This window comes from Oryctolagus cuniculus, chromosome 8 (assembly GCF_964237555.1).
Source record: "Oryctolagus cuniculus chromosome 8, mOryCun1.1, whole genome shotgun sequence".
Classification (NCBI taxonomy): domain Eukaryota; kingdom Metazoa; phylum Chordata; class Mammalia; order Lagomorpha; family Leporidae; genus Oryctolagus; species Oryctolagus cuniculus.
The window spans coordinates 59,492,392-59,516,914 of record NC_091439.1 but is presented as its reverse complement, the minus strand read 5'-3'; the positions used below and the strand labels follow the sequence as shown (position 1 = coordinate 59,516,914).

The window sequence follows — 24,523 nt, the reverse complement described above, 5'->3', positions numbered from 1 at the left end:
TCCTCACAAGGTAGAAGTGATGAGGGGTCTCTCATGAGACATTTACAAATAAAGGAACTAATCTTATTTATATGGGCTTCACCCTCATGACCTAATCACCTAACAAAAGCCCCACCTCAATACCATCATCTTGGGGACTATGATTTCAATACACACATTTTGGGAAATAACAAAGCTTCAGACCATAGCAGTGTGGTTCTTTTCCCTAGGGAACAACTCATGCGAATTGCTAGACAGTATATCAACCAACAGAATCAGAATTTCATAGAAAGTTAAATAACAGTTCAAGATTTAAATAACAGTTTAAAGTACTCCCAACACTGCTCAATAGTTCTTTTCTGCTCAATGAAATCATTTCTCATAGTTACCTTTATCCATAGACCCTAAATTTTTTTTTTTTTTTTTTTTTTTTTTTTTTTTTTTTTTTTTTTTTTTTTTTTTTTTTTTTTTTTTTTTTTTTTTTTTTTTTTGACAGGCAGAGTGGACAGTGAGAGAGAGAGACAGAGAGAGAAAGGTCTTCCTTTTGCCGTTGGTTCACCCTCCAATGGCCGCCGCTGCAGCCGGCGCACCGCGCTGATCCTGGCAGGAGCCAGGAGCCAGGTGCTTTTCCTGGTCTCCCATGGGGTGCAGGGCCCAAGCACCTGGGCCATCCTCCACTGCACTCCCTGGCCATAGCAGAGAGCTGGCCTGGAAGAGGGGCAACCGGGACAGAATCCGGCGCCCCAACCGGGACTAGAACCCGGTGTGCCGGCGCCGCAAGGTGGAGGATTAGCCTATTGAGCCACGGCGCCGGCCATAGACCCTAAATTTTGAGAGAATTAATGTGTTTGCCTTTTCCTAATACTATTTTCACGTACTTGGTATCTATATCTTTGAATGTAACAGGTTAATACCTTTTGTCAACTTTGTAATTTATGAAAGTTACCTCTTTCAAAATCCATGTCACAGTTAGCTGATGGATCATCTATGTGTAGAGCTTTTGTTGTTGGTGGTGGTGGTGGTATGTTTTTGTTTGATTGATTGATTGATTTTGCTTTGCTGACATTTTTATTTTGCTAGCTGGGTTGTAAGGTCCCTGGTAAAATAATACCTGACACTCAGTAGGTACTTTATAAATTATGATTACATGAATGAATAGATGTTGTTAAGCAATTACTTAATCTTATATCATAGATAAACCTTTCATTATCAATCTTATGATTTTACTGAAAGATGGCCTAGTTAAGCAGGACATAGTTGGGGGTTTCTGATATCTAGTAATAATGAAATGTTCTTTTGAGGTAAGAGAGAATTTACTGAGATTGAAATTTTTTTACCTTCTTCTGGGTCACTTAATTTAAAAAGATCAAAAATTAAATACATTGTCAAAGACTTGAAAAATAAAAGAATAAAATAGTAGAAAGGGCTATCATCCCACTATTGAAAAGAACTCAAATAATATTACACTTACATTATACATTTAGTTTTATATCCTTTTGTGGAGGGTGCTCACTATTTCATCCCAAGCATTTCCCATGTTATTAGTCTCCAAAAAACATAATTTTTAATGACTTCACTGGTATGATGCTGTAGAGTTTATTGCCTCTTTGCTAAAACTTTAGTATTATTCCCATTTTCTTCCTACTTTCACCTAGCATATAGGTACTGCAGTTGAAATTATGCAAAAATATCTGCCAATGTTTCTATTTTTGTAGAAAATATTCTTGGAAGTATTAGTAATTAGCATTAAAACATCTTTTAACAGAAACTGGCAAATTACTTCAAGCATGGACAGCTTAGACTCCTTCCAACAGAATCACAGAATGCCTACTCTACTGAATTCTCATCAGGGAGCGTACTTTTACAAAAATAAATCCAATAGGAATTGGGCAATGTGACTGCAAAATTAAGAAAACTTGAACATTGCTTCTAAAATTTAGAAATATGTGTTGTTTCTCAATCTTTTCAGCTTCTGATTCCATTAATTTCATTCACTTCTCTGTCTAGATTTTCTATGCTGTTCATGCTTTTCAAGCACGGAGTGACCATGAACTCAGCCTTCAAGAGTACCAAAGAGTCCATATACTTAGATTTTGTGACCTAAGTGGAAATAAAGAGTGGTGGTTAGCCGAAGCTCAAGGACAGAAAGGATACGTGCCAGCTAACTACCTTGGGAAGATGACTTATGCTTAAGAAAATAAGTCTGTGACTTTCATTTTCTGACAAGTTGTTGACTGACTACCTCATAAAACTGACATGACAAAACTTCAGACCAGAAAGCAAGAAATCTCCAAACTACATGAACTGATACTGTATCAAGTTTTAAGGAAGATCGTACTTCCTATCAGGATTATTTCATGAATATATTATAAAAAATACATGTTGAAGGAAATACTAAGGCAACAAAAACATCAAAGCAAATGGCTCAGGTTCCAACTATCAACTACTTAAAAGTGAAGATACTTTGAAAAAGTAAATGTGTTCCTTTATCATAAAATCAAAGATTAGACGAAGATTTTTCCACTTACTATAATTATTTTTACTGTATTATACATTTCATCTTAAACATGGTTTTCATATTTTTTCTTGAATATGCACACATGCATGTACATACATATATATGATATGTTATGTTATGCAATTTATACAAATATGTGTTTAATAAAAGTCAGGCACACATATATATGAACCAGACAATACTAAATACACATAAGAATATGAACTGATTAATAGCCAACTGGAAGTTTTTGATATGGGACCTTTCTTTAACATAAGTCTTGAACAAGAAAAAAACCCTAAATAATATGATATTAATGATATCTAACATTTTCTGACTGTATACTGCATGCCATTTTATATGCAGTAACTTAATACAACGTTATGAGGAACCAGGAAGTAATTAACTCAAAACACATTGCTGTAAGTGGTAGGGGCTGACTCAATCCTAGGTAGCCTAGGACCAGAGTCCATTCTCCTAACTATATTTCTCCAGAGTGTCTACATTATCTCTTCGCAAAGCACTTAGCAATGCAAATAATTAACATCAATGTGAGCTACTTTCTTCTCAGGCCTATATTAAAGTACAAATTTCAAAATGCAGGGCTTCAAGGACTTCTTTACTAGCCTAAACAATATGCAGTCCCCAGGTTTAGTGTTTCCAGGATTGATTAATAATTTCTATAACTGTATGATTGTTGAAAAACTATCCTATACAACTTCTAATGATACTTCAATGAAAAAGTATTTTATGTCTCTACCATTCAGATGATGAATGGAGAATTTTGTATTCCATATTTTGAGTCAAAATCTGAATTTTTTTAGCTGCTGATTTGTACTTAGATGAGGCAAGGTAGGATAACATCTGCTTTTAACAAAATGGCCTGGGACATTGAACTTTCATTTGGGTATTGCCCAATGAACTGTCTTCTACAATTTAAGAACTATTTTTTGAAGACATTTTATTGAACTAAGGATGCTCCTTTGGAACAGAGATTACATTAAATTAAATTAGATTTTAGTAGTTTCCTTTAAAAATCAAATTAAGGTGGAAACCATTGTCCAATAAGATGTGCTAACATTTAAGATTGTTACTTTGAACAATTTATTTTATCCCCATAATGCATACTATATTACATGTATCATTAAAGAATACAAATAACAAAAGGTGCTGCTTTTCAGAAAGTAGCTGGCTGTAACACACACATGCACACACACACATACTTTTCATGTATAACCACTGACATTTACATGACAGAAGCATTTCATTTTATGATACTGCTCTCAAGGTCATTAATTTATAAATGTTTTTATAAGAGTCTACTAATAAGTTGCTTTTGCATAACCTATTTCTTGTTTTTTTGTAAATTTTACTTAAGTTATACAAGTTTCATGTATTTCTTGTTTTGATTTGGGTATTGAAAGACTCCTTTTGTTGGTAAACAAGAACTTAAAGTTTTTATTAGCAGACACTTTTGGAACGTAAGTAAATTGTAATTCGCCTAGGGTAAAGCAAAAAGAAATCCATTTACTTCTTATGAAAAATATACACATGCTCCAGAGCTGAAATAGTGGGGAAATTATACATATGTGTATATTTAAATTAGCTGTGCCCTTAATACTATCTGCAAAAATCAAGAATTATGTCAGAAGCACATATCTGCTCTTCAGGCTGAAACAAGTAACTATGTTAATATGAGAAGCTTGTCTACCTGTGTGGTCCTAGGATTGATGCTTCCTGCCTGACCTTTGAAGAAACCACACCATTAAAACCACAGTTGAAGTTAGCAGCTAAGCAAGAGTTGTAATGAAGCCACCTACTCCGTGTAGTTCCCCATTATTTTGTATAAATATTAGTATAAATCTACATTGTTACTATTTTAAAAATATAATCTATATTTAATTTGCTATTCAGGCTTTAAAAATCATATAATATCCTGTTTTATAGTATTTTACATAAAATCAAGTAAATTGTAATTTTAAGGTCAGATATTATTTTATTAAGTCTAAAGGAAATAAATTCTGAAGACGGGAAATGAATAAATCTTCAAGAAGTTGTAAAGACAAAAACTTGTTGGGGCTGGCACTGTGGTGTAGCAGGTAAAGCCATTGCCTGTAGTGCTGGCATCCCATATGGATGCCGGTTTGAGACCTGGCTGCTCTACTTCTGATCCAGCAGTACAAGATAGCCCAAATGCTTGGGCTTCTGCACCCACGTAGGAGACCTGGAAGAAGCTCCTGGCTCCTGGCTTTGGATTGGTGCAACTCTGGCTGTTGCGGCCATCTGGGGAGTGACCAGCTGATGGAAGATCTCTCTCTCTCTCTCTCTCTGCCTCTGCCTCTCTGTAATTCTGCCTCTCAAATAAATAAATCTTAAAAAAAAGCCAAGAAATATTTTTTGAAAATATATAAAAACTGTTGGTGTAGGCTGTAGGTATGCCTGTGTAGATAGTTTTACCAAGAATTAAGGGAATTTTTTGTACCCATTTTTCTTTTTTAAAACAAACTTGTGTATATATACATTTTATTTAACATTTATTTTTAAATACAGATGCTCTAAACTAATGCATATAATAAAGTTTAGAAATTGCAGGTTCATTCAATAATACAAAATTACTATGGGTTTTTAAAACATGAAAATATCACAAAGTCACCATGTAAACATTCCTTATATTTCAATTTTTTTTTTTTTTTGACAGGCAGAGTGGACAGTGAGAGAGAGAGACAGAGAGAAAGGTCTTCCTTTGCCGTTGGTTCACCCTCCAGTGGCCGCTGCGGCCAGCGCACTGCGGCTGGCACACCGCGCTGATCCGATGGCAGGAGCCAGGTACTTATCCTGGTCTTCCATGGGGTGCAGGGCCCAAGGACTTGGGCCATCCTCCACTGCACTCCCTGGCCACAGCAGAGAGCTGGCCTGGAAGAGAGGCAACCGGAACACAATCCGGCGCCCCGACCGGGACTAGAACCTGGTGTGCCAGAGCCGCAAGGCGGAGGATTAGCCTAGTGAGCCGCGGCACCCGCCAACATTCCTTATATTTCAGAAAACTTTAGCATGAAAGTTGAATAGTGTAGAAGTTGTAAAATACATTTAAATCACAGTAATGAAGCACTGTATGACAATTTTAAGTGCTGGAATATTCCATATTTATCTAAAATATAACTTGGGCTTTTAGAAATGTCTATTAAATGCCTCCTTATTTATGATGAATGTAGCTTTACAAAAATTAGTGTTTTCCTTTCTGAAACATTAAACACACACACACACACACACACACACACCCAGAGTGCACATTCCCATCCACTGGTTCACTACCCAGATGACAGCAATGGCTGGACTAGGCCTACGCCACAGACCCAGGAAGCCAGGAAGGCAATCCAGATCTTCCATATGGGAGACAGGAACTTAATTACTTGAGCTATTACTAGATCTGTATTGTAAGAAAACTCGAGTCAGGAGCCAGAGTTGGGGACAGAACCCATGTACTCTAATATGGAACATGGGTGTCTTGACCAGTAGGCTATCTATGGCTTCTTAAGGTACTCAATACGTTACTCAACACTGAATACATGTAGACTTCACAAAACTAAAGCTGGGCTAGACATATAAATGTACATTATAGATGGTGAGGAAGCAATTAAATTTTATTGACTGGTAGAACACTGAACTTTATTTTTTAATTTTTTTTAAAGATTTATTTATTGAGCTGAAAGCAAAGTTACAGAGAGGAAGAAGAGACACAGATCCTTCATCTACTGGTTCACTCCCCAAGTGGCTGCAACAACCTGGGCTGGGCCAGGCTAAAGCCAGAAGCTAAGAGCTTCTTCTGGGTCTCTCATATGGGTGCAGGGGCTAAAGAACTTGGGCCATTCTCTGCAGTTTCCCAGGCCATTAGCAGGGAGCTGGATCAGAAGTGGAACAGCCAGGACTCGAACTGGTGCCCATATGGGATGCCGGCACTACAGGTCCTGGCTTAACCCATTTTGCCTCAGCACCAGCCCCAACACTGGACTTTATACTCTGTAGGGATAGATCCCTACTTAAAGAATCTTACTCTTTAAAAAACTATTTTTTTTCCATTAACTTCTTTTCTCCTACAAACATACACTAATATATAAAAATACACCAATTAGGGCCAGTGCTATTGGGGTATAAAGGATTAAGCTGCTGCCTTGAGATGCTGGCATCCCGTATGGGCACCAATTTGAGTCCCAGCTGCTCCACTTCCTTTCTAGCGCCCTGGCAATGCGCCTGGGAAAGCAGAAGATGGTCCAGTCCTTGGGCCCCTGCATCCATGTGGGAGACCCTGGTGAAATTCTTGGCTCCTGGCTTCAGCCTGGCCCAGCCCTGACTGTTGTGGCCATTTGGGGAGTGAACTAGTGGTTGGAAGAATTTCTCTCTTTCTCTCTCTCTCTTTCTCTCTCTCTCTGTCTACCACATCCCTCTTTGTAACTCTTCAAATAAACAATAAATATTTTTTAAAAAACCCACACTAGTTTTCTGTGATCTGCAAAATTATTCTAATATAACAAATTTTCACTTCAAGGCTACCATAGTACAAATTGAATTTCTGTAGGCCAGACATTGCTTTTACAACTTTGTATCTAGATAGATGCAGATAAGATCTGCTTCAGTTTTTCAGGAAAATAAATTATACTTTAGCAAATACTGGGATATGTTCTTTTTTAAAAATCTAGGGAATGTACTCTAAGTAAGTTAAACTTATTTTACTTAAAAAACCACTTTGGTATGTATTTATGGTTTGCTGTAATTGCTTAAATAATTTATATAATAATTGTATTAATAAAATTTTATTTTGGTAAGATGATGTATTTCCTAAACAGCCTTTGGTCATCACAATATAATTTATTATCTGTTACTAATAAATAGTACTACCATATCTATGTTAAGAATGGGAATCATCTAATCTTTAAACAAAGATACTTCTTATGGTTCTTATAAATGTTGGTCTATGTATACACACGCATATATTACCTATCAAAGAGCCATACTCCCCAAACATAAATTACTTTTTAAACTATGTTAAAGTCACATAAAATGCAAAAGAAATTAAGATAATTGCTCTCAACTCTATCTAAAATATATTTTCTGTGAGGGGATAGCATTTATCATTTTAAGAGTTAATGTGGAAACTGTAGCAAGTATTACTACTTTAATTCCTTGTGAGTACTGAGGTCATTTTAATTGTTAACAGTTGTTGAGCTCAGTTTGTGTCATGTCATTTCTTAAGTTTAATCCACACTGGCTCTACAGTATAAAACAAAATGATGTTTTTATCTTCTTGATCCTAAATAGGACTAGAGGTTTGTGCGAAATTGGTATTTTATCAACAGAAATATGTTTCTCACAACAAAACAACTGCAGGAAGATTTTAAACTCATAAACAGACATTTACTCCACATGTAAGTAATGGAGTTATCTCAATTCTGGATTCATGAATAATTTAGTACCATTATTTAATAGCAGTTAAGGAGCAGTTATATTTTATAAACTATATAAATATAAATAATATAAATTATTACATATTTATAAAGAAGAAACCAAAGAATATCTGCACAATGCCAAACAACAAATATAAAAACTGAGGAAACAAGAAAAAGAAAGACATCATGACACTCCAAAATGAACATGACACCCCAAGCCAAGATTTTGAAGATGAGATAGAAGAAATACAAGATATAGAATTCAAAAAATTTGTGATAAGAACATTAAGAAGTTATCAAAAACAAATGCATGAACTACAGAAATCCAGACAGGACAGGACAGAAAATTTCTCTCGTGAAAATGAAATCTTAATGAGGAATCAAAATGAAATGAGGAATTTAGTAGAACATGAAATTGAGATATTGAAGAGAATCAAAATGAATAATTCAATAGAACAAATAAAAAACACATTAGAGAGCTTGAAAAACAGAATCAGTAAGGCAGAGGAGAGAGTATCAGACTTAGAAGACTGAGCACAGGAAATTATACGGTCAAAATAAAGAGAAGAGGAAATTAGAAATCTAAAAAATATTGTTGGGAATCTACAGGATACTATTAAAAAACCCAACATTTATGTTCTAGGAGTTCCTGAAGGCATGGAGGGAGAGAAAGGATTAGAAGGCCTTTTTAGTGAGATACTAGCAGAAAACTTCCTGAGTTTGGAGAAGGAAAGACACATCCAAGTACAGGAAGCACATAGACCCCCCAATAAACATGACCAAAAGAGATCCTCACCACGACAGGTTGTAATCAAACTCACCACAGTGAAACATAAAGAAAAGATTTTAAAATGCGCAAGAGAGAAACATCAGATTACTCTCAGAGGATCTCCAATTAGACTCACAGCAGACTTCTCATCAGAAACACTACAGGCTAGGAGGGAATGGCGAGATATACCCCAAGTACTAAGAGAAAAAAACTGCCAGCCCAGAATATTATATCCTGAAAAGCTCTCATTTGTGAATGAAGGTGAAATAAAGACCTTTCGTAGCAAACAGAAATTGAAAGAATTTGTGACCACTTGTCCAGCCCTGCAAAAGATGCTTAAAAATGTGTTACACACAGAAACACAGAAACATGGCCATCAATATGAAAGAAGGTAAAGGAAGAAAATCTCTCAGTAAAAGATCACAGGAAGTTCAAAGCATATATTAGAAATATCTCTGCCGGCGCCGCGGCTCACTAGGCTAATCCTCCGCCTTGCGGTACCGGCACACCGGGTTCTAGTCCCAGTCAGGGCGCCAGATTCTGTCCCGGTTGCCCCTCTTCCAGGCCAGCTCTCTGCTGTGGCCAGGGAGTGCAGTGGAGGATGGCCCAAGTGCTTGGGCCCTGCACCCCATGGGAGACCAGGATAAGTACCTGGCTCCTGCCATCGGATCGGCGCAGTGCACCGGCCGCGGTGGCCATTGGAGGGTGAACCAATGGCAAAGGAAGACCTTTCTCTCTGTCTCTCTCTCTCACTGTCCACTCTGCCTGTCCAAAAAAAAAAAAAAAAAAAAAAAAAAAAGAAAAGAAAGAAAGAAAGAAATATCTTTGGGAAAATGGCAGGGCAGTCACCATACATCAATAGTCACATTGAATGTAAATAGCCTCAACTCTCCAGTTAAAAGGCACAGACTGGCTGTAAGGATTAAAAAACAAAACCCCTCTATTTGCTGCTTACAAGAAACACATCTCTCCAACAAAGATGCATGTAGACTGAAAGTGAAAGGTTGGAAAAAGATATTTCATGCCAACAGAAACCAAAAAGAGCTGGAGTAGCCATCTTAATATAAGACAAAATAAACTTTAACACAAAAACTGTTAAAAGAGACAAAGAGGCCGGCACCATGGCTCAATTGGCTAATCCTCCGCATGCAGCACTGGCACCCTGGGTTCTAGTCCCGGTTGGGGCACCGGATTCTGTCCCGCTTGCTCCTCTTGCAGTCCAGCTCTCTGCTGTGGCCCGGGAAGGCAGTGAAGGATGGCCCAAGTGCTTGGGCCTGCACCCACGTGGGAGACCAGGAGGAAGCACCTGGCTTCTGGCTTCAGTGCGCTGGCCGTAGCAGCCATTTGGGGGGTGAACCAACAGAAAGGAAGACCTTTCTCTCTCTCTCTCTCTCTCTCACTGCCTAACTCTGCCTGTCCAAAAAAAAAAAAAAAAGAGAGAGAGAGAGAGACAAAGAGGGGTACTATATAATGATTAAGGGATCAATTCAACAGGAAGATGTAACTATTACAAACATATATGCACCTAATTACAGGGCACCAGTTTATTTAAAGATATGTTAAGGAACTTAAAGGGAGACTTAGAATCCAATACAATTGTATTGGGGGACTTCAATACTCCACTTTCAGCAATACACAGATCAACCAGACAGAAGATTTAATCGACACTATAGCCCAAATGGATCTAACAGATATCTACAAAACATTTCATCCTACACTTAATACACATTCTTCTCAGAAGTGCATGGAACCTACTCTAGGAATGACCACATACTAGACCATAAAGCAAGTCTCAGCAAATTCAAAAGAATCCAAATCATACCACGTATTTTTTCAGACCACAGTGGAATGAAGCTGGAAATTAGCAACTCAGGAAACCCTAGAGCATATAAAAACACATGGAGACTAAACAACATGCTCCTGAATGAAGAAGTGGGTCATAGAAGAAATCAAAAGAGAAATCAAAAACTTTCTGGAAGTAAATAAGGATAACACAACATATCAAAACTTATGGGATACAGAAAAGTAGTGTTAAGAGGAAAGTTTATAGCAATAGGTGCTGACAACAAGAATTTAGAAAGGCACCCAAAAAAATGAGCTATCAATGCATCTCAAGGATCTAGAAAAACTGCAGCAAACCAGATCCAAAACTAGTAAGAGAAAAGAAATAATTAAAATTAGAGAAGAAATCAACAGAATTGAATCCAAAAATACATTACAAAATATCAGCAAAACAAAGAGCTGGTTTTTTGAAAAAAAATGAACAAAATTGACACACCATTGGCCCAACTAACAAAAAAAAGAAAAGACCAAAATCAATAAAATCAGAGATTAAAAAGGGAATGTAACAACAGACACCACAGAAATAAAAAAGTCATCAGAAATTACTACAAAGAGTTATATGCCAGCAAACAGGGAAACCTATCAGAAATGGATAGATTCCTGGACACATGCAACCTACCTAAATTGAACCATGAAGACATAGAAAACCTAAACAGACCCATAGCCAACTCAGAAATTGAATCAGTAATAAAGGACCTCCCAACAAAGAAAAGCCCAGGACCAGATGGATTCACTGCTGAATTCTACCAGACATTTAAAGAACTAACTCCAATTCTTCTCAAACTATTCAGAACAACTGAAAGAGAGGGAATCCTTCCAAATTCTTTCTATGAAGCCAGAATCACCTTAATCCCTAAGTCTGAAAAAGATGCATCATAGAAAGAGAATTACAGACCAATTTCCCTGATGAACATAGATGCAAAAATCCTCAATAAACTTTTGGCCAATAAAATGAAACAACACATCAGAAAGATCATCCACCCAGACCAAGTGGGATTTAACCCTGGTATGCAGGGATGGTTCAATGTGCGCAAAACAATCAACATGATACACCACATTAACAGACTGCAGAAGAAAAACTATATGATTATCTCAATAGATGCGGAGAAAGTATTTGTTAAAATACAACACCCTTTCATGATGAAAACTCTAAGCAAATTGGGTATAGAAGGAACATTCCTCAATACAATCAAAGCAATTGATGAAAAACCCACAACCAGCATGCTATTGAATGGGAAAAAGTTGGAAGCATTTCCACTGAGATCTGGTACCAGACAGGAATGCCCCCTCTCACCACTGCTATTCAATATAGTTCTGGAAGTTTTAGCCAGAGTCATTATGCAAGAAAAAGAAATTAAAGGGATACACATTGGGAAGGAAGACGTCAAACTATCCCTCTTTGCAGATGACATGATTCTTTATTTAGGGATCCAAAGAACTCTACTAAGAGACTACTGGAACTCACAGAAGAGTTTAGCAAAGTAGCAGGGTATAAAATCAATGCACAAAAATCAACAGCCTTTGTATACTCAGGCAATGCCATGGCTGAGAAAGAACTGCTAAGATGAATCCCATTCACAATAGCTACAAAAACAATCAAATACCTTGGAATAAACTTAACCAAGGACATCAAAGATCTTTACGATGAGAAGCATAAAACTTAAAGAGAAAGAAGGGGATACTAAAAAATGGAAAAATCTTCTATGCTTATGGAGTGGAAAAATCAATATCATCACAATGTCCTTCTCCCAAAAGCAATTTATACATTCAATGCAATACCAATCAAAATACCAAAGACATTCTTCTCAGATAGGGAAAAATGATGCTGAAATTCATATGGAGATGTAGGAGACCTCGAATAGCTAAAGCAATCTTCTACAACAAAAACAAAGCCGGAGGCATCACAATACCAGATTTCAGGACATACTACAGGGCAGTTGTAATCAAAACAGCATGGTACTGGTACAGAAACAGATGGATAGACCAATGGAACAGAATTGAAACACCAGAAATCAATCCAAACATCTACAGCCAACTTACATTCGATCAAGGATCTAAAACCAATTCCTGGAGCAAGGACAGTCTATTCAATAAATGGTGCTGGGAAAACTGGATTTCCAAGTGCAGAGGCATGAAGCAAGACCCCTACCTTACACAAAAATCCACTCAACATGGATTAAAGATCTAAATCTACGACCCGACACCATCAAATTATTAGAGAACATTGGAGAAACCCTGCAAGATATAGGCACAGGCAAAGACTTCTTGGAAACGACTCCAGAGGCACAGGCAGTCAAAGCAAAACTTAACAATTGGGATTGCAACAAATTGAGAAGTTTCTGTATGGCAAAAGAAACAGTCAGGAAAGTGAAGAGGCAACTGACAGAATGGGAGAAAAATATTTGCAAATTATGGAACTGATAAAGGATTAAAAAACAGAATCTACAAAGAGATCAAGAAACTCCACAAAAACAAAACAAACAACCCACTTAGGAGATGGGCCAAGGACCTCAATAGACATTTTTCAAAAGAGGAAATCCAAGTGGCCAACGACACATGAAAAAATGTTCAGGATCACTGGTAATCAGGGAAATGCAAATCAAAACCACAATGAGGTTTCACCTCACCCCAGTTAGAATGGCTCACATACAGAAATTAACTAACAACAAATGATGGCAAGGATGTGAGAAAAAGGGACACTAACCCACTGTTGGTGGGAATGCAAACTGGTAAAGCCACTATGGAAGTTAGTCTGGAGATTCCTCAGAAACCTGAATATAACCCTACCATTCAACCCAGCCATCCCACTCCTTGGAATTTACTCAAAGGAATTAAATTGGCAAATAAAAGAGCTGTCTGCACCTCCATGTTTATTGCAGCTCAATTCACAATAACTACGACGTGGAATCAACCTAAATGCTCATCAACAGAAGACTGGATAAAGAAATTATGAGATATGTACTCTATGGAATACTGTACAGCAGTAAAAGAAAAATGAAATCTGGTCATTTGCAACAAGATGGAGGAATCTGGAACACATCATGCTGAGTGAAATAAGCCAGTCCCAAAGGGAAAAATATCCTATGTTTTCCCTGATTGGTGACAACTAACCGAGCACTAAAAAGGAAACCTTTTGAAGTGAAATGGACACTATGGGAAACAATGACTTGATCAGCCCTTATCCTGACTTTTGAGGAACAACTTACTATTTTATTCCTTTTAGTATTTTTTTTGTTCTCCTTAATACCATTGGTTGAACTATTCAATTAACACAGTTATTCTTAGGTGTTTAAATTTAACTGAAAAGTAATCCATGTTAAATGTAAGAGTAGGAATAAGAGAGGGAGGAGATCTACAGTTCAGAACATGCTCACTTGGACTTATCCCTAATGGTAGAGTTAGAAACATGCCAGGGGATTCCAATTCATTCCCATTAAGGTCGCATGTACCAATGCCATCTCACTAGCCAAAATGAACAGTTTCAGTTCATAATTGATCATAATGATAGGATTAAGTGTCAAAGGGATCACATAAACAAAACTAGTGTCTGCTAATACTAACTGATAGAATTAAAAAGGAGAGAACAATCCAACATGTGAAGCGGGACACATAGCAGATTCAGAATGGCAGATGTCCTGAGCAGCACTCTGGCATCAGAATCAGCCCTTAAGACATTTGGGTCTTGCTAAAAAGCCCATGAGAGTTTCGCAGGCATGCAAAGCCAAGACACTCTGAGGGGGAAAAAAAAAATGACCTAAATGAAAGATCTTTGCGAGAGAGATCCCAGTGGAAAGAACGGGCCATCAAAGAAGGAGGTACCTTTCTCTGAAGGGAGGAGAGAACCTCCACTTTGACTATGGCCTTGTCTAAATAAGATCGAGTTGGTGAACTCAAGAGGCTTCCATAGCCTTGGAAGCTCATGAGAAGAGCCTCAGATGATTACTGACATCATAAATAAGAGTGTCAATTGTTAAATCAACAGGAGTCACTGTGCACTTACTCCTCATGTAAGATCTCTGTCCTTAATGTGTTGTACTATGTGAATTAACGGTGTAACTAGTGCTCAAACATTACTTTACACTTTGTGTTTCTGTGTGGGTGCAAACTGTTGAAATCTTTACTTGGTATATATACTAATTTGATCTTCTGTATATAAAACTAATTGAAAATGAATCTTGATGAAGAATGGGATGTGAGAGACAGTGGGAGATGGGATGTTGCGGGTGGGAGGGAGGTTATGGGGGGAAAAGCTGCTACAATCCAAAAGTTGTACTTTGGAAATTTATATTTATTAAATATGTTAAAAAATGGTAAGAAAAGAAAGTAATTCCTGAGTTTTGCTCCTAACTCTGTAATCTATTGAATGATTTTTCATTTCGACTCTTAGTTTGCTCAATTCTAATATGGGTTGATTTTTGGATCAAGTAAGTTAATTTATTAAAGCATATATGTTATGTGCAAAATAAGATTCTTTACATTCTTCTGAAAAAAAAAATGTCTGAAAGCAACACCAAAACCTAGCAAAGCAGATATTAAATCTTAGAGCCCCAAATCTGGCATCCTATATACATTGTGGAAAGAAATGAGCCCTCTGTTATTCAGGTAGTTCTGCCCCTATGACTTTGCAGTTCAGGAGCCACTACTGCTGTCTTGGGCTGCGTGCTGATACTGGGGGCATTCCTGGGTGGACACTGTACACTGCTGGCCACTCTAGCTTTCTGGGGTCCCTGCTGTGGGTTCACTCTCATGGCCCCACAGGCATTGCTCCATTAGAGGTTCTCACCATGTGGCAAACTTTTGCCTGGTCTCCCACACTTTCCTTTGAAATATGGATGGATGCCACCATTACCCTGTAAGTCTTGCATTCTGTGCATCATCAAAAACAGCATCATGTGAATGTCATCAAGGCCTGCTGCTGGAAGGAACAGTGCCTGGACTCAATGGAGCCATGACTGTAGCTATGAAGCACTTCCATGGAAAACAGAGTAAAACCCCAAAGCTGTCAGGGTCAGTGAGCCCATGGAGAGTATCCAGAGGCCCATCCCTGAAACAATTTGCCCTAGAAGGCATCTGGTCCTGTGATGGAATGGGTGGCCTCATTTCTGAGATGCCCTCAATGAATTTTCCCTATTTTCCCAATACAAAGCAACTGGCTTTTATCTGCACTAATCTTTTTTTTTTTTTCAAGATTTATTTATTTATTTATTTGACAGAGTTAGAGAGAGAGAGGGAGAGACAAAGAGAGACAGAGATCTTCCATCTACTTGTTCACTCCCAGATGGCCGCAATGGTCAGGGCAGGGCCAGGGCAAAGCCAGGAGGTTCTTCCAGGTCTCCCATGTGGGTAGCAGGGGCCCAAGCACTTAGGCTATCCTCATTGCCTTTTGCAGGTGATTAGCAGGAAGCTGGAAAGGAAATGGAGCAGCCGAAACTCAAACAAGTGCCCATGTGGTACGGTGGCACTGAAGATGGCAGATCCACCAGCTATGCCACAATGCTGGCCCTTGCACTAATCTTTTTTGTAGTTCAGGTGTACCCTTCTCTTTCCAACACTTTTTTTGTCAAGCTTTGAATTTTTTCACAGATCTCCACTGGTTCTCTGTTCTCTTTGTTCCTGAATCTCTTGAAAGTAGTGCAAAAAACCCATGTTGCACACCAAATGGTTTACTATTCATAAATTTGTCAAATACCCTGGGTCATTCTCTTTAATCAGCTTCCAGAAAGTTAGGGAATGGACACAATGGATTGAGTTCTTTACAATGGTCTAAGGACAATCTTTTCTCCATTTTCCAATGGTATCTTCATTTTCATCTGAAGACTAGTTCTCTAGTCTCCTCATTTTCAGAGCCTTCAACAGGATCACCCAAAATGCCTCATACCCTTGCAATATTCTAGTTTTTTTTTTTTTTTTTTTTTTTTTTTTGATAGGCAGAGTGGACAGTGAGAGAGAGAGACAGAGAGAAAGGTCTTCCTTTTTGCTGTTGGTTCACCCTCCAATGGCTGCCGCCAGCCGCAGTGCGCCGGCGCACCGCACTGATCCGATGGCAGGAGCCAGGTGCTTATCCTGGTCTCCCATGGGGTGCAGGGCCCAAAGACTTGGGCCATCCTCCACTGCACTCCCTGGCCACAGCAGAGAGCTGGCCTGGAAGAGGGGCAACCGGGACAGAATCCGGTACCCTGACTGGGACTAGAACCTGGTGTGCCGGCGCTGCAAGGCGGAGGATTAGCCTAGTGTGAGCCACGGCACCGGCTAATATTCCAGGTTTCTTGCTAGCTTGCTCCTCTAAACTTTTACAACCTTTGACCATAAACCAGTCCCAAAGATAGTCCCACATTTCCAGGCAGTTGCAGTAACAATTTCATTTCATGTTACCAATTTTCTGTATTGGTCAGGTTTTCTGTTACTACAAAATAATACCAGGGGCCGGCACTGTGGCACAGAGGGTTAAGCCACTACCTGTGATGCCGGCATCCCATGAGAATCAGTTAGAGTCCCAACTGTTCCAATTCCAATTTAGCTTCCTGCTAATGTGCCTGGGAAAGCAGTGGAAGATGACCTGAGTGCTTGAGCCTCTGCCACCCACGTGGGAGACCTGGATGGAATTCCTGACTCGTGGCTTCGGCTTGGTCTAGCTCCTGCCATTTTGACCATTTGGGGAGTGAATCAGCAGATGGAACATCTGTTGCTTTCTAACCCTGCCAATCTCTCTGTTACTCTTTCAGATAAAATATTAAAAAACAAAACTCTTCATTTTTAAAAAAAGGGTAAATGTCATTAAAAAATACACACACAAAACAAAACAGTGACTGGGTAACTTCATAAAAAACGAGTGTTGGGGCTGGTGTTGTGGAGTAGTAGAAGATGACCCAAGTGCTTGGGCCCATGAACACATGTGAGAGACCTTGATGAAGTTTCAGAATCCTGGCTCCAGCCTGCCAAGCCCCTGACATTGTGGCCATTTGGGGAGTGAACGTGCGGATAGATTTCTCTCAAATAATAATAAATAAAAATAAGTAAATCTTAAAAAAAGAGGGGGGAAGGCTGTTCAACTCAGTTTTTGAGGCTGAAAGTCCAAATAGCACAGTACTAGCTTTTACAAGAATCTCCTTGGCTGCATCACCTCACGGCAGGTGGCATCTGGTTGAAGTATTTGCAAAGGGGAGAGATCACCACACAGACAGGAAACTAGAGAGTAATTCAGGGGTTAGTCTCGGACTTTTTTTATAAGTCCTCTTGCAAGAACTAATTCAGGGGTCCTATTAGAATGACCTTAATCCCTTCCAAGGGTGGTGCCAACCAATAATCTATTCACCTCCCACTAGACTTCACCACTTAATAATCAACATACATGAACCTTTGACAGACAAATCACATGCAAACCATAGAACTTTCTGACTTAATATAAAAAAAATCAAGAATTAATCACTACACAAACACACACACACATACATATACATATATGAGCTTGTTTTATACAAAGTTATCTAAAATTAAAGTGCTATAAAATTTGGAGGCAGTAAAAATAAAATATCCTTTACTTTTACTGTATAAATAATGTGTAAATAAGTCATAATTTCCATTCACAAAAGCTCTTGGAAATAGTTTTTTTTTCAAGAATTCTCAGGAATGTACATGAGTGGGATGAGTGAAAATTCAACATTCATTGAGTACATACTATGTGCATATATTACATTAGTGTAGGGAAAAGTGGACAATGTGAAGAGTATTGCTTTAAAAGGGCATAAGAGTTTACTACCTACTGGTTGGGATAAATCCCTACATAATTTAAGGTGATTAAAAAACAGGCAAAGATAAGACAGGCTTACAGGAAGTTAATAAAAGTTAATTGTGAAAATGGTGACAAAATAGTTGGAGGAAGATAGACAATTAGTTAAAATGAGGCTGGGTACTGACAATAAACACCCAAAATATTAAACGCTCAAAAGTACCAGAAAACTTCACAATGAGTCACCTCTGTCACCCTGTAAGGCACCTCATTATGCAAGATCAACTTGGGGCTTTGCTAGAAGATGAACTACTTTTTTCTCTTTAAAACTGCTTTTACTACAAATCTTATGAAGGTTTCACCAAGAATGTCATTATCAATCATTATTTTCATAAAGTAGGGGAATTATTAAAATAAAAATACTAAAGACAGATTGAAAATAAGATTCCAAGTTTTGCTAAATAACAATATTTTAAGAAACAAAAGAAATTTGATTATGAATATTTTTATTAAATTACAGTACATTTAACAATATATGTTCTAGTAATAAGTTTTTACCTTTTGGGTACTATAACATCACACCTGTTTGGACACCCTATTTCTTGAGTTTCTTTTGGGCGGCTTTCTTCTTAACCATCTGTAATCTCTTCATAGCATTGAGCTGTGATTCTTGTGAAGTCGGACCTTTAAGGGATGCTGAGGAAGAGCTACTAGATTCTGAAGTACTTTTACTAGTGGTACTTCCACCAGGGCCTGATGTCCCACTATTTCCATTCCCACTTAGTTGGTTGCTGCTTCCTGGAACTAAACTACTTGGACTGGGAAGACCTACTTTGCTGACATTATCACAACTAACCGAGCGACTAAGGCCAGTTTTGCCTAAGGTCAGAGGTGGAGGTGGTTTCAGTGGTACAGTGGGTGTTGTACTATTATTGGAACCTATTTTAGAACCTATTCCACCTTTGGAAGATGTTGCCAGACCAGTCAAACCCACAGGCTTCTGGCTGGCTGATGAGGTAGCAGGTTTTCCACTGTTGTTTTGTGTTGTAGAACTCAATTTTGCTGTTGAGGGACCAGTAGAAGATGTTTTGGCTGCAAACGCTGCCCACCCCGTTAGGCCACTAGTTACCGAAGAGGAAACACTGGTACTAGAAGAATTTCCTGAAATAACCGTGGATGTCTAAAAAAATAAGATAAATATTACATTAGTGCAAAGTACACTCAATACCTACATAATATTCTTGCATTTATAACAACTGTTACCAGAGTAATGACTTCAGGAATTTAAATCACACCACCAAACTAGTTTTCTTTTATGAAACTGATTTGATGAAAACACTTGGAACAAAACATATCCACAGTTAGTGAGCATTACTGTTTTCAAAGCAGAAATGTTTGGATGGTATGTTCTTACCACAATGATTCCAAAATAAAATACATGGAATTCCTTTTGGAGAATTGCTTCAAATCAAATTAAGTGTTTTAACTTATTTTTCACCCGAGAAGGTTATGACCTAACTCAGTAAAATATCCTGTTCTTTAGACTTTGCTCCACATAACTAACAATTATTTCAAAAATATATTTCACTCTTGGGGTGGACATTTGGCCTGGTGGTTAACAAGATGGTTAATACACCCACATATCATGTTGGAGTACCTGAGTTTGAAATCCACCTCTGGGTCCTGGATCCACTATCCTGCTTATGTAAACCCTGGGGGAAAGTGGTGATACCTTAAGTAATTGGGTTCCTGTTACCCATGTGAGAGATTCGGTTTGAGTTCCCAGCTCCTAGCTTTGGCCTGGCCCAACCCCTGCTGTAGCAGACATCTGAGGAATAAACCAGCAGATAGGAATATGTAGTCTCTCTCTCTTTCTCTGCCTCTCAAATATATAAATAAAATCAATTCTATTCCTAATGAACAAAAATGCCCACATCTAGGATATCCAGAAGATGTCTGAGTTTCAGAGATTCATTTAATATTATTTATCGAGTTAATATATGATGAAAAGAAAATGGTCATATATAAATTTTAAACATATCTTTTAACAAAAGTTGCCCCCAAATTTTGAGCAATCGTTCAAATATATACATATATGCTAACTTATGAAAACATAGACAAATTGTGAAACTAAAATTATGAGACCTGTTTTTTGTAATAGATTATAAGTTATACACTACTTGTCTATGTTTTCATTAAAACTATCACCTAAGAGGTTCCTGCTTTGATATAAAGGGTTTTATATGCTATTAGGTTTAAATGCCTAATGGTATTTTGGGTAGGTCTAACTCACTTGTAGATGTATTTTATTTTTTAAGATTTATTTATTTGAAAGGCAGAGTGACAGGGAAAAAGAGATCTTCCATCCACCAGTTTACTCCCCACATGGCTGCAACAACCAGGTCAGAGCCAGGCTGAATCAAGGAGCCAGGAACTCTATCCTGACCTCTCACAAGGGTGGCAGGGGCCCAAGTACTTGAGCCATCTTCTGCTGCCTTCCCACACATGTTAGAGGAAAGCTGAACTGGGAGTAGAGCAGCTGGGACACTCCCAAGATGGGATGCAAGTAGTGGCTTAATCCACTGCACCACAATGCTGGCCCCCTACACATATTTCTTGAGGTTATAACTCTTTAATTTCTTTGATGTACTTCCTAAGATGGCAAATCAAGTTCCCGGTATTACCAATGCCATTTCATAAATACATATTACTCCTTTTCACATAAGAAAATTTTTACTTTCACAATAGAAAAAAACACATTTGGTTAAAATTAATTTTGAATTGAATTTCTTACTGACACTCTTTCTACCTTCAAACTTAAGAAGACTTGCAAAACTGTTTAGGGTTTATGGGAAAGGTAAAGAGTACATTTTTGTTTTAAAAATGGTTATTATCATGCTTAAAATATGTCCAGTTTGGACCAATGCTGTGGTATAGTAGGCTAAGCCTCCACCTGCAGTGCCGCCAGCATCACATATGGGCATTAGTCCATGTCCAGCTGTTCCTCTTCTTACCCAGCTCTCTGCTAATGGCCTGGGAAAGCAGTGGAAGATGGCCCAAGTGCTCTGGCCCTGCACCCACACAGAAGACCTGAAAGAAGTTCCCGGCTCTTGCTTCCGATTAGCCTAGCTCCAGCCATTGTGGCCAACTGGGTAGTGAACAAGCAGATGGAAGACCCTTCTTTCTGTCTTTCCTTATCTCTGTCTGTAACTCTACCTCTCAAATAAATAAATAAAAAATCAAAAAAAAAAAAGAGGTCCAATTACATTTTGGAGCTGAACTTTTTCTAAAAAACTTATTTATTATCTCACAGGCAGAGGGATACAGAGAGAAAGAGATGGAGATGGAGATGGAGATGGAGAAGGAGAGGGAGAGACAGAGACACAGAGACAAGGATAGAGAGAGGTAGCTTCCATCCACAGTTGCATTCTCCAAATGGATGCTACAGCCAGAGTTGGGTCAGGATGAAGCCAAGAGCCAGGAACTCCATCCAGGTTTCCCACATGGAATGTAGGGACACAAGTACTTGGGCCATTATTTGCTGCCTTCCCAGGTACGTTAGCAGGAAGCTGGATTGAAAGCAGAATAGCCAGGGCTGGCGTTGTGGCATGGAAGTTAAAGCACTGCCTGTGACACTGCCATCACTTATGGGTGCCAGTTCCACTTCTGATCTAGCTCCCTGCTAATGGCCTGGGGAAAGAAACAGAAGATGGTCCAAGTGTTTGTGTTCTGCCACCCACGTGGGAGACTCTGATGAAGCTCCCTGGCTCTTGGGTTTGGCCTGGCCCTGTGCTGGCCGTTGTGCCCATCTGGGGAGTGAACTTGTGGATGGAAGTACTTTCTCTGTTTCTGTCTGTCTCTCTGTAACTCTTTCAAATAAATAAATAGGTAGATAGAAGTCTTAAAAAAAAAAGAAAAAAGAAAAAGAAAAGAAAGCAGACCAGCCAAGACTCAAAAGAGTATTTATTCCCATACAGGATGCTAGCATTGCAAGTGGTATCTTAACCTGGTATGCCACCTGCCAGCACCTAGAACTGAACTTTAAAAGAGTTGATAAAAAATTTTTAGCAGCCTTCAATACTGTCTGCATGTAAATATTTTAAAACAATGTGAAAAGCAATCAAAATATTCAGCTGTGAGATATTCATTTTATAAGAGTAAGAATCCAGATTCTTGTTAACATACTCTGAAAAGTGACCTTTTTTTTTTCAGAAATATGACAACTATCTCATGATATTATTCAGATAAAAAAAACTATACAAATCATAAATTCTTAGAGGAACCCATGAAGGTAGTCAGGGAAACAGTCAAAAATCAAAAGGACACAGGTGTGGGAAATTTTCAATTTTTAGTTATGATTTATTTTTTCCTTTTCTTCATATTAAATATAAAACTGCCATATGGCTAAATGATCTTTCAGAATATTTCACAAATGAAAGCCCATCTGAAGTAATTAAAAAGACCAACACTTGAGTACAAAGAAGAAAGCAAATTGAATAGGCTTGGCATTTGGTCTTAATGACCTGGTATTGCTTTTCAACAGAATGACAGTTGATTTACAATACTATAGGACACATAAAAATAGAATAAGACAAATAATGGAAATTCAGTGATTTCTAACAATTTTAGTATGGAAAATAAATTTTTAAATTTATGTTCATTTTATATGAAGGACAGAGAGATGGAGAAAGAGATTCAGAGTTCTTCTACCACTGATACTTTCAGCTACGGTTGAGCCAGGCTAAAGCCAGGAGCCTGGAACTCAATCTTGGTTTCCCAAATGGGTAGCAGGCATCCAAACACTTGAGTCAACACCTGCTGCCTCTTAGAGTATAAATTAGCAGGCTGCTGGAGTAGAAAGTGGAGCCGGGACTTGAACCAGGACTTGAACCAGGCACCCTGCTAAGGGATGCAGGTTTTCCAAGTAGTGATTGCACAGATTTTCCAAGAGTGCCATATGCTCACCCCTCAATTATTTTTAACTATAAATAGCTTCTTGCCATTATCCTAATTAGAAAAGCCATTTACTTCTTTATGTGTGAAAGGAAACAAAAATTTTTATAGTAAATCTTACTTTTATTGTAAAAACACAAAAACCTTTTAATCAAAACAAGACACTCAAAGTTGTCTTTTACTTGCCATTAAATGATTTCATTTAAGATTTCCTTTAGTAATAGGAATCTAATGAAAATGATTATGTATGGAAAAAGCAGCCCCTATAATTACTTCCACCAAATCCGTTATTCTTCTATTCCAATTCACTATGTTCTGATATAATAAATCAATAATGAATATCCCCTTTACATCAATTCTTTCCCAGTAAATTATAAATGACATTCAAATATAATTATCAGAATCTTTCTCAGAGTACTTTATATTTATATATATTTTTTAATCACACCAAGATTCTTGAGCTTCCAAACAGCTATTCAGACAAGGTAATATCTTTAGCATTTTCTGGGGTCATTCGTGAATTCATGGCTAATTTTTCTTCTTCTATCTTTAGTGCAATACTTTTTTTTTAAGATGTATTTATTTAATTTAAAGTCAGAGTTACACAGAGAGAGGAGAGGCAGAGAGAGAGTGGGGGGTTTCTTCCATCCGAAGGTTTACTCCTTAATTGGCTGCAACAGCCAGAGCTGTGCCGATCCGAAGCCAGGAGCCAGTAGCTTCCTTCAGGTCTCCCACATGGGTGCAGGGGCCAAAAGACTCGGGCCATCCTCTACTGCTTTCCCAGGCCATAGCAGAGAGCTGGATCAGAAGTGGAGCAGCCAGGTCTTGAACTAGTGCCCTTAGGGGATGCCAGCGCTTCAGGCCAGGGCGTTAACCTGCTGCACCACAGCACCGGCCCCAGTGCCATACTTAAATTTGGAATTTACTCAGTAAAACAGCTGTTACAAAATTGGGCTAAAAAATATTTCATTCCATGATATCAAAATAACAGGACAGAATAACGTACTATGATTGCAAGGATGCAAACCTAGGAATGATACTGTCACTAAATTACATGGTTCCTCAGAATAACAGGTAAGAACTAGGAAAGTTGATGATTATAAAGGAAAATAATAAGGAAGAAAACTTCAACAGCCAACACGTAGTATAAAGATCAAAACTGCTGCTACAGCAGAGTTACTAGAACTAAATTCTTTATTGCAATATTTAACTCTACAGGAATGATAAGGAACATAGACTGTTCCTATTAATAATAGAAAGAGAAATAGCAGAGTTAGAGGTTAGGTCATGATTTAAATGTTCCCTTCTGGGAAATC

At 38.2% G+C, this 24,523-nt stretch overlaps 2 protein-coding genes across 9 annotated transcripts in view; one reads left to right on the top strand and one right to left on the bottom strand.

Annotated features, from left to right (window-relative positions):
* The window catches only part of ARHGEF38 (Rho guanine nucleotide exchange factor 38), a 146,852-nt gene extending 129,386 nt beyond the window's left edge, over positions 1–17,466 (top strand). The window contains exon 14 of the mRNA XM_008267533.4: positions 1,987–17,466. Within this exon, the coding sequence (XP_008265755.2) occupies positions 1,987–2,172 (186 nt within the window). The 3' untranslated portion in view covers positions 2,173–17,466. The remainder of the gene's footprint in view (positions 1–1,986) is intronic.
* A 1,277-nt stretch (positions 17,467–18,743) lies between these two features.
* Positions 18,744–24,523, bottom strand: part of INTS12 (integrator complex subunit 12) — a 29,866-nt gene continuing 24,086 nt past the window's right edge. For all 8 annotated transcript variants that reach the window (XM_051819528.2, XM_051819530.2, XM_008267527.4 and 5 more), the window contains one exon: positions 18,744–19,434. In XM_051819528.2, coding sequence (XP_051675488.2) covers positions 18,850–19,434 — 585 coding nt within the window. In that variant the 3' untranslated portion in view covers positions 18,744–18,849. The remainder of the gene's footprint in view (positions 19,435–24,523) is intronic.